We start from the raw sequence: 10,158 nt of genomic DNA on the forward strand, positions 1-10,158 counted from the left end.
GTTTAGCTAGCTCTAGTCTCATGCTCTTATTGGAAGTGTTTCTTTAAGTTTATTGGATAATTTGGCTCTATACTTTTGTTTTTAGCTGCACATGAGTATAATGATTTACATGATCATGATATAGTTTTTAGCTGCATATGAGTATAATGATTTACATGATCATGATATATGCAAATATTTTATGCATCACAAAATCTAATTTCTTTGACTTAACTAAAAATAAATTTATCACTTATTTTTGGACGATGATTCTCAAATAGTTTTTAAGTTTTATAAATAACACCTAAATTCGATTATGAAGAAAAGTAGATCTAATAACCAAGTGATAGTGGTCTAGTGGTTTATACTTAATGAGCAGTTACCTTTAGGTTTAGATTAAGGATCCTATGTAAAATTTACTAAATGGATTAGTCCCAGAGTACAATTATAAAAAAGTAAATTAGAAACTAATTTGTGGTATTGGATTAAATGACTACAATATTGTTCATTAAAAGAAGAGATTTTTTTAGAAATAACCTTTTTGGTGTACCCATTTTCAAAAATACCTTTTTCATCTGTCAATTTTCAAAAATACTTCTTTTTAAATATGAAAAATTATTAAGTATTATATGGTTCACAAGGTACTTATAGATAATAACTACTACCTCTAGACTGAATCTAAATATTTATGAAGTTTTAAAACATTTTAAAAGGTTTTTACAAGGTTTTTAAAAGGTTTACAAGGTTTTTAAAAGGTTTTTATATTGTATTTATAAAATATATATAAAAAATTACACACATATAAAGGTAATTTGTGTATATATTTATAAGCTTACACACAAATTTGGAAAATTTACAAATTTTTAATGGTTTTTTTGGTAAAGTTTGAAAGATGGGGTATTTTTGAAAAATGGTATTGCAAAAAGGGTATTTTTGAAATTCTCCCAAATTTAAAATATTTTCAAAACTTCAATTTCTGGAAGAAAGAAAAAATTTTAATACTAAAAATATTTTGTTTTTTACAAAATTTTTTAAAAGTTAAAAATAATATACTTCATTAATTTGTTCCCCTAAAATGGGGGGAAGTTAGTTTTTTTTTTTTTGGCAAGCTTATTTAGGCTGTAATATGCTTTTGCGAAATCGTTGTGGAATTCTTGAAGAATTTTTTGAGGAAAAAAAAAATTGTTACATCAGTTGAATATGAAGTACATTGTAAAAACACATGTGTGATTATTCCATCACAAGACACATGTCATTACACTTGTCCATGTAGTGTTACACAATCTTTGTAAATGTAACACTTGTCATTACCAAAACTAATAGGTGTGTGGCTCATGTGTTTTCTAATGTACTATAAATAAGGACTTGTGTAAGAAGAGTAATACTTAAGTTGTCTTTTGATCAAACAAGCTTCCCAATCTCTCTCACTCTCGTGCATCCTCCCTCTCTCTCTTTCTTATTTCTTGTTCTCTATTCATAATACTACAAACACATATAAGTGTTTGGTAGTTATAATTCACAACAAAGTATTTATTTTTGAGGAATAATGCTTGAAAAAATGGTTGTGAAGAGAGAATTAGAGCATCATTAGTGGAGTACCTCTCCTAAGTTACTCACAAATTAATTAATCATATAATTAATATTAATTTAAGTAAAGTAACCCTAAGAGTATTTTTGCAAAATCATTCTTTTACTAGAGAACCCAAAGAAGGTTGCTCAATCTTTTAAACAATGTTTTAATGATTCACAATGATTCACAATTGTGGATATGAAAAGATTAACAATGATTCACTTAAACATTGTTGTAACATTGAATTTTCAATTTACAAAGAGTACTTGAGGCAACATGCCATAACACAGAATCTGCAACTCTTATACAAGACCGTTGATGTTTTTTTTCTTCATGGGATTCCACTGAATCCAAAATAGCTTGTTGTATGTTCTGTATCACACCAACATATTAATAAGAACCATGACAAAAAGGAACCTGGTAGAATGTTCCTCAAGTATTGAAGCTCTGGCAGAATAAAAACCATCAGCATAAACAGGAGATGCAACCAATTACAGACCACAAAACAAGTACTATAAACTAAAGAAATCAGAAAGAGCAAGAGAGTCCTATACAATACAAACGTAACAGAGTCATCAACAATGGAGGAGAAAAAAACATCTACACCAAAACCATATTCAGTTATAAAAAGAGATCGGCAGTGCAGATGCTTCAGACAAGTTACATAAAAGATATTCAGCAAAAAATCAACTATCTCAGTCTATGTCTACTATATTTATCAAAGTTAGAAACGATTTGTAGAAGAAACTGTAAAATTACCTTGGTCAGTAGTTGTATGAGGAGCCTAGTCAAAAACGAGATGTTGAGCTTAACACTCTGTTCGATGTCTTGAGATGTTGAGCTTACGCTTGAGCTTGTGCTTGATTGCTACTGAGGAGAAGGAGCAACTAATCCTACTCCTGATCCTGGTGATCTGAATCTCCTTGCTCCTGCAAAATCAAGAAATTAATGAATGATCAATCAATAATTGACTCTTTCACGTGCTAATCGAGTAACATGATCCAAAAAGATCAGATTTTTTCAATCAACCTAATAGATACATAAGCTAAGATACTAACCAAAACAATGTTGTCAAAATCCATTGCACCGAAACCAATTTCTTGAATCCAAAAGCTGAAACAGACAAGAACTAAGTTACCAGGAAAATCAGAATCAATCACTGTCTTTAACCACATTAGCCACAAAACAATCTTAGTGAGATTGAGTAATAAGATCAGCATAAGAATTACAAATTACAAACTTTGTGGATCCTAATGGCAAAACTCGATTCGTTCCATAAGGCAGTGACCAACCTCACATAATCTAGTTAGCCCATATATAAAGCAAGCATCTTTTTTTACATTCAAACTATGATTCATAAACACGAAATCTGAAAACCCACAAGCCAACACAACATCAAACCGTGATCTTCTACTAATTGCATCTCAAATAAAAAAAATTAGACACAAGTTGAAATGAATCTACTATTCAAACTGAAACCAGAAGAAAACTAACTCCAATGCTCTTCACACCAATGCTCAGCAGATTTTAAGTTATAATGTGGCATGTATTACATAATCAAAAGATGAGACAGATTCTTATCAGTAAGACATGCCACTCAACAACAATTCAGAACCATTTGTTAGGATTCACATTAGTACACTCCTTTATTCAATATTTCAATTCACCAAAGAACTACACATCATCGAAAGACTTGATTAACAACCTATTAGCTGTCTAGAAAACCAACTCAACGAATGTTTCTTGACAGGGGAAAAGGGAAAAATATCCAAAGAACTAGACCTGCATCATCAGACCCGCTTGACAAGGATGAATGAAAGCCATCACAGATCAATCGTAGTGCATCCTCCTCCACAAAATCTAAATCAACAAAACAAAACAAACGACAAGTTAATTTGATGCAATTTAGCAAACCCAAAGTTGAAAATTAAGAAGCAAGAACGAAGTGCCTCAGCAAATATATAGATCGATCATAGCATCATAGGATTCACTTCAAAAAAAACCAGCACGACGAACAAAGCAAATTACAATAATCAGAGACTAATAATAAGAAGAACAGAGGGAGAACTACAACAACTAGAGATGCAATTGAAAGAGGTCAACAAATCCTAGAGAATAGTTCACAAGTAGGAACAAACCCTCTAATCTTAAGCTGGAAAAATTAATCGATTCAAGGTGATCGATTGATTTCTATGGATTTCCGTCAAGAGATAAAAGAGAGAGATGTCGCGAAGAGATAAAAGAGAGAGAGAGAGAGATATAAAAATTAATCGATTCAACCTGTTCTTTCTTCTTCTCCTAGTGCTGTCGTTTCTCCTCCTGACTAGTGACGGCGTCGTTTTTAGTACCATCTTCATCGCTGATTTCACGTTCGCTGGCAGTCTCGAATCCGTCGGAATCATCTCCGTCGACTTGTTTCGTCTCCGTCGTGGGTTGCTGCGGTGAAGACGAAGACGAGGGCTTTGGTATGAGAATCTTATCCTCCGCTGACCATCAATCCTCCAGTCGAATCGATTGATTTTTCTAGACCATCAATTCGCCTTTTTAGATCGAGAGAGCAAAGAGAGAAGATCGGGAAAGAAAGAAGGAAGAAAATAGAAAAAACAAAAAAAAAAAGTTTTATATTTACATATAAACGTATCAGAACACGTCACGTAGCATTGCTCAATTCCTTCTCAGAGAATCGATTCTCTTGTTAATGGACCGAAAAATGATTTTTTTTTTAATTCTGGTTTGGGCATTGCTCAAATACAAGAGAAGTCACCGGTAAAGATGGTCTAGCTAGGGAACGTGGTCCCACTACAGTCATTATCTTTTTTTTTTAATTAAGATCGACCACTCTTGAGTTTAATTACTCTTTATATTATGATCGATTACCAGCCAACTAGTAGCTAGCTAGTGATAAAATCAGAGGTTCTTAAGAATGAGTGGATCCATCTGTATTTGGAACTTGCGGTTGCCACAACTAAATATGCGCCATATCCAACACGGACACGGTGTGGCCGGTCTGAGGATTCGCAAAGTGGCTATGGAAATCACACACGTGACCTGGAGCCCTTTCACAAGGGACTTGGTGCCTATGATGCTATTTTCCACATTAGGTACACAGACACAGACTCATGGAAGGATCGGGCTGGTGATGATGTGGAGCGCCTTGATATAGTCAGCAGAAACGTGGATCTGCATTCGGAAATCATTAGAATCATAACACCACCAGCATATATCAAACGGAACTGCTGCGATGGAAGCGTCTCCAGAAGACTAGAATGATCCGTTTGAATACGTACGTACGTACGTGGATCAGAATAATCATCGATGGTGGCGTTTCTCTTCCCTCCACCAGCTTTTGGATTATTAGATCTGAGTTCATCCTTAGAAACTGTGAGTGCATTGTCATGTTACTTGTCTTGTCTGGCTACCAAAAGTGATCACTTGATCACCTAAACTTTACGTTAGTAGGAGAGTCGTACGTAATTCTTCATTTTCATAATTTCATAACTAATCATCGTACGTATTGCCTAATCCGATGGAAAGTAATTTTAATTATAATCAGCATCAAAGCAAATGATAGGTTTTGGGAAGTGCTAAACAAATAAATAGATTATACATTGGAAGCAAGGATAAAATTAAAATAGAAAAAGATGGGAAAGTTTATATTACTTGTCAATTACGTTTCACCCTCTTTGGTCCGCACCAGCTGTCTCAAAAACTTTAAGAACATGATAACATTTGGCATGTCAACGTGTGTGATTTATAATCTGAAGTCTAACTTTAAACAAAAATTTTGAACTTGATTATAAACTAATACGAACGAGACTGGGATAAGCCATTGTAATTAGTTTCCATCTAAAACAAACCATTTTATTTTTATACTTGATCAATCTGAGAACCGACGGGTCGTACTAGATAATTATATCACAGTTGAATGGTCTTAATCCGTCTAATGGAACAGATTTCACAATAATTAATCCATGGGTAGCTATTAATTAGTATAACATATCTTATTTATGATAGTCTTATTTAAAATTTCCAAAGACCTAGAATTTGATTATACATAATTTTGGATTTATTCCAGCTTTTGTTAGGTTGGTGATAGACATGCAGATTTATTTATTTTTGATTTAAAGTTAATTAATGAAATTATAAACATTCCCTAAATTGAATGTGAAGCAATTTATTAGTATTCTCTTTTTATTTTCTCTAACGAACTTACCAACCATTGTATAAGTCATTATATATCCTATGTTTTGTCTGGATTTGGGTGTTATTTTAAGTTTTTAATCAAATAGATTGTAGAAACTTTTGGTTTTTTTTTTTTCCCGGTGAAAGTCATAATAAAACTAAAATGCATTTTATGATTATGTGGTGTAGTTTGATTGTACCAACCAGATTTATTCATATATATTTTGGTCGACAATTATATTATTTGTTATATTTTGATAATTAATACCTCAAGTAGTTTAACAGTTACAGAATTTTATCTTCATTATTCTCAAAAAAAAAAAAGGATAATTAGTTTATAAAATTCTGTAATGACTCAATTCTCTTCACACTTAACCTAACCGGATTAAACCGGTTCCGAATCGCGACCAGTGCCTTAAGTTCAGACCATAACATAATACAGTGGCATGTAACAGTAATTATTAAGAAAAGCAAGGGTAAGTTGTCAAATTGGCCAGCCAACCACATGGTTTCGTTTATCTTCTTCAAAAAATGAGTTTAGTCTTTTTAACAGTCGCCTTTACTCTTTTTCTCTTAAGTACTAAAAATTAAACGACACTTCTCCTCTAAATCCCTTTTTTTTCTCTCTCTCTCTCTAAACTCTCAATCACATTAGAGAGAGATACACACACAACTCTCTCTCTCTCTCTCTCTCTCTCTCTCTTTCTGTGTTCATCCTTGAATCGATTCGATTTGTGAAGTTCTGATTGGAGATTAAAGCAGATCTGAACGGAGTAGAGTCAGATCGGAACCGTCGGTAGGTAATATGGAGGAAGCTTTAGAAATGGCGAGGGCCAAGGATACGAAGGAGCGCATGGCCGCTGTGGAGCGGCTGCATCAACTTCTCGAAGCTTCTAGGAAGAGTTTGAGCCCTGCGGAAGTGACGTCACTTGTCGATTGTTGTTTGGATCTCCTCAAGGATAGTAATTTTAGAGTCTCTCAAGGTGCGCTTCAAGCGCTTGCTTCTGCCGCTGTGCTCGCTGGTGAGCATTTGAAGCTTCATTTGAATGCGCTTGTTCCTGCTGTTGTCGAGCGCCTTGGTGATAGTAAGCAACCCGTTAGGGATGCTGCTAGGCGCTTGTTGACTACTCTTATGGAGGTGAGTGTTGATAGATTTTACTAAACTTTAGGGAATTTGAATTGCTTTGTGTTTGCTTAGAAGTGTCTACTATTGAGGGATTGGTTTTGTGTTTTGCTTAGAATTGCCTTCTTAGTTAGTGTTTTCTTTGTTTCTATTAGGTTTCGTCTCCGACGATTATAGTTGAAAGAGCGGGTTCGTATGCTTGGATGCATAAGAGTTGGAGAGTTAGGGAAGAGTTTGCGCGTACTGTTACATCAGCTATTGGTCTTTTTGCATCTACCGAACTTCCTCTTCAGCGTGTTATTCTTGCTCCGGTGAGTTTCTCTATCTCTCCCTTTTTTTGATATCTCTACTTTGTTGCCTTTAGTGCTTTTTCTTGTATCGAATTGAATTGATGGCGGGTGTTTGTTTGCTTTATCAGATACTTCAGATGTTAAATGACCCTAATCAAGCTGTTAGGGAAGCTGCAATTTTGTGCATTGAGGTGAGTTTTGTACCATCCTTTGTGTACTGAGATAGTTACTAGTGAACTCTTTCAATTTTGAGTTCAGTTTGAGTAGAGAATTTCACTTCCTCTGTGGAGATCTGTCTATTTTTGTTTTAGAGAATTCAGGATTTAGATGCTCTATTTCGTGTTTGGTGTTAATATTGTAATTCTGTTTTTCTCAGGAGATGTACATGCAGGGTGGGTCTCAATTCCGAGAAGAGCTTCAGCGCCACCATCTTCCATCATATATGGTAAATCTCAGATTAAGATTCATCCATATGCAGAACGAGAATGCATAATGCATATTACTAGTTTTCATCTGCATCATAACTTAGTCTACTTTGATAAAGAATAATATGATTTCTGTCTTCGGGCGCTCTTTGCTACAACTCTTTCTCTGTTTTTTTTCATCAGGTGAAGGACATTAACGCTAGACTAGAACGTATTGAGCCACAACAGCGTTCGACAGATGCCCGTAGTGGTCACCATGTTGTTAATGAGGTTAAGGCATCAAGTGTCAATCCCAAAAAGAGCAGTCCCAGGGCAAAAGCTCCCACGAGAGAGAACTCTTTATTTGGGGGTAAAGATGTTTCTCTCAAGTATTAAAGTCTAAAACTTGCTGTTGTAATATTTCCATCTCGGCTGACTGGTTTTGTATCTTTTCATTTCAGGAGATGCAGACATCACTGAAAAACCCATTGACCCCATCAAAGTGTACTCAGAAAAGGAGTTGATACGAGAATTTGAGAAAGTTGCTGCAACACTCGTCCCAGAGAAAGACTGGTCAATGCGTATTTCAGCTATGCGGAGGGTTGAAGGACTTGTTGCAGGAGGTACCACGTCTACATTTTTGTCTGTCTATCTTTGAAACTAAGTTTCATTTGCTTTGATTGCATACATGATATATTCTCCAGCAGCAGGGGAAATTTCTTGTATTTCATCTCATGAAATCTTTTTTCTGTTGAAGGTGCGACTGATTACTCTTGCTTTCGAGGTCTCCTGAAGCAACTTGTTGGTCCCTTAAGTACTCAATTAGCTGACCGGAGATCTACCATTGTCAAGCAGGTTAGTTAAATTTTCGATTTGACATCCTCATTATTAGGATTCAGAATGTATTGTGATTCTTCTTTTCCTTGTAAAACAAATTGATAAGTTGGCAACTCGGTGAGGTATTCCATTTCCATTAAGTACTTATTTTATAGAAAATTCATCTTTTTCGATGGCAACACCCTTCATCTTTGTAAAACTTATATTCGTTTTAGCCAGAAAATACATTTTGCTAGTAGGCGTGAACGGTATATTAGATCAATGCATCCTATCTTATGTAGTTTTGATAACCATTTTTGCCATTGCCTTTCCTTCATATGCTATGTCTCGTGTTCGTAGGCCTGTCATCTCTTGTGTCTCTTATCAAAAGAGTTACTGGGAGATTTTGAAGCATGCGCTGAGATGTTTATTCCAGTAAGCTTAACCTCCTCTCGTTTACTGCCATAACATTCAACGCATACACATTTTTGTTAATAGTAATATATGGTAATCAGGTGCTTTTCAAGCTGGTTGTGATCACTGTACTTGTAATTGCAGAATCTGCTGATAACTGCATAAAAACGGTAAATTATTAGCTTGCTTTTTTTTGGTTTCTAGAACCTGGCCTGCTTGTCTAAGTTTTGCGCTTACACAGATGGTTTCTTGCTATTCCAGATGCTGCGTAACTGCAAAGCTGCCCGTATACTTCCTCGGATAGCTGAATCAGCGAAACATGACCGTAATGCAATTCTGCGAGCAAGGTAAACTGGAGGTTCTCTATCAAACATAAAATTTATGATGTTCTGTAAATTGATCTCATTCTTTTAATACAGATGTTGTGAATATGCATTGTTAACACTCGAACATTGGCCTGATGCTCCAGAAATTCAGCGATCCGTTGATCTATATGAAGATCTGATTAGATGCTGTGTTGCAGATGCTATGAGTGAGGTAGGTTTGTGGTACTATTTTCCATAAGACTATATGTTATGCTGCAGATGGTATGAAGTAGGTTTATTGTTCCTTGTTTATATCTCTGGTAAGGCAGTGATTAGGATTGAATGCAACTTTAACGGGATGCATGTTCTGCATCAATAGTATCAAATGATTTGTAGTAGTTGTTGTATTGTCCATCTATCTCTTTCCCATGTGCCATTGAAAGCTGTAAATATATTGAATAACAGGTACGAACAACTGCTAGAATGTGCTACAGAATGTTTGCAAAAACTTGGCCTGATCGTTCTCGTCGTTTGTTTTCCTCCTTTGACCCTGTCATACAAAGGGTAAGCCTTCTCAACTCTCTATAGTCTGCTTATTAGCATCAATGAGGCTTGATAAGGCTTCTCAACTCTCTATAGTCTGCTTATTAGCATCAATGAGGCTTGATAAGGCATTCCATATGTTCTCAGGTAATAAATGAAGAAGATGGTGGAATTCATAGGAGACACGCCTCACCATCTGTCCGTGAGAGACATTCCCAGCCTTCATTTCCTCAGACGTCTGCTCCATCTAATCTACCTGGATATGGAACATCAGCTATAGTCGCTATGGATAGAAGCTCAAATTTATCAACTGGAGGATCTCTTTCTTCTGGGTTACTCCTTTCGCAATCAAAGGATGTCAGTAAAGGTTCTGAACGTAGTCTGGAAAGTGTGTTACAATCAAGCAAGCAGAAGGTCAGTGCCATTGAAAGTATGCTCCGAGGACTGCATGTATCTGATAGACAAAATCCTGCAGCCCTTCGTTCAAGTAGTTTGGATCTAGGTATTGAGTTTCTTTCCTTACGAGAGTATA

At 35.5% G+C, this 10,158-nt stretch overlaps 1 protein-coding gene and 1 long non-coding RNA gene across 4 annotated transcripts in view; one reads left to right on the forward strand and one right to left on the reverse strand.

The window, feature by feature from the left end:
* LOC104702064 lies at positions 1,688-4,258 on the reverse strand. 3 transcript variants are annotated; one of them, XR_753931.2, is made up of 5 exons: positions 3,830-4,254; positions 3,332-3,409; positions 2,608-2,662; positions 2,309-2,478; positions 1,688-1,921 (listed from the first exon to the last, which is right to left on the reverse strand). It is a non-coding gene; the product is annotated as an uncharacterized LOC104702064 (long non-coding RNA). The 3 variants fall into 3 exon arrangements; XR_753930.2 differs by having other exon boundaries at positions 2,608-2,678; XR_753929.2 differs by having other exon boundaries at positions 2,608-3,409; positions 3,830-4,258.
* Positions 6,305-10,158, forward strand: part of LOC104710942 (CLIP-associated protein-like) — a 9,238-nt gene continuing 5,384 nt past the window's right edge. The window contains exons 1-13 of the mRNA XM_010427605.2: positions 6,305-6,869; positions 7,010-7,165; positions 7,273-7,335; positions 7,521-7,589; positions 7,753-7,918; positions 8,010-8,171; positions 8,306-8,403; positions 8,725-8,799; positions 8,880-8,948; positions 9,040-9,125; positions 9,198-9,315; positions 9,549-9,647; positions 9,774-10,153. Of these exons, the coding sequence (XP_010425907.1) occupies positions 6,537-6,869; positions 7,010-7,165; positions 7,273-7,335; positions 7,521-7,589; positions 7,753-7,918; positions 8,010-8,171; positions 8,306-8,403; positions 8,725-8,799; positions 8,880-8,948; positions 9,040-9,125; positions 9,198-9,315; positions 9,549-9,647; positions 9,774-10,153 (1,874 nt within the window). The 5' untranslated portion in view covers positions 6,305-6,536. The remainder of the gene's footprint in view (positions 6,870-7,009; positions 7,166-7,272; positions 7,336-7,520; positions 7,590-7,752; positions 7,919-8,009; positions 8,172-8,305; positions 8,404-8,724; positions 8,800-8,879; positions 8,949-9,039; positions 9,126-9,197; positions 9,316-9,548; positions 9,648-9,773; positions 10,154-10,158) is intronic.

Source organism: Camelina sativa, chromosome 1 (genome assembly GCF_000633955.1).
Source record: "Camelina sativa cultivar DH55 chromosome 1, Cs, whole genome shotgun sequence".
Lineage (NCBI taxonomy): Eukaryota > Viridiplantae > Streptophyta > Magnoliopsida > Brassicales > Brassicaceae > Camelina > Camelina sativa.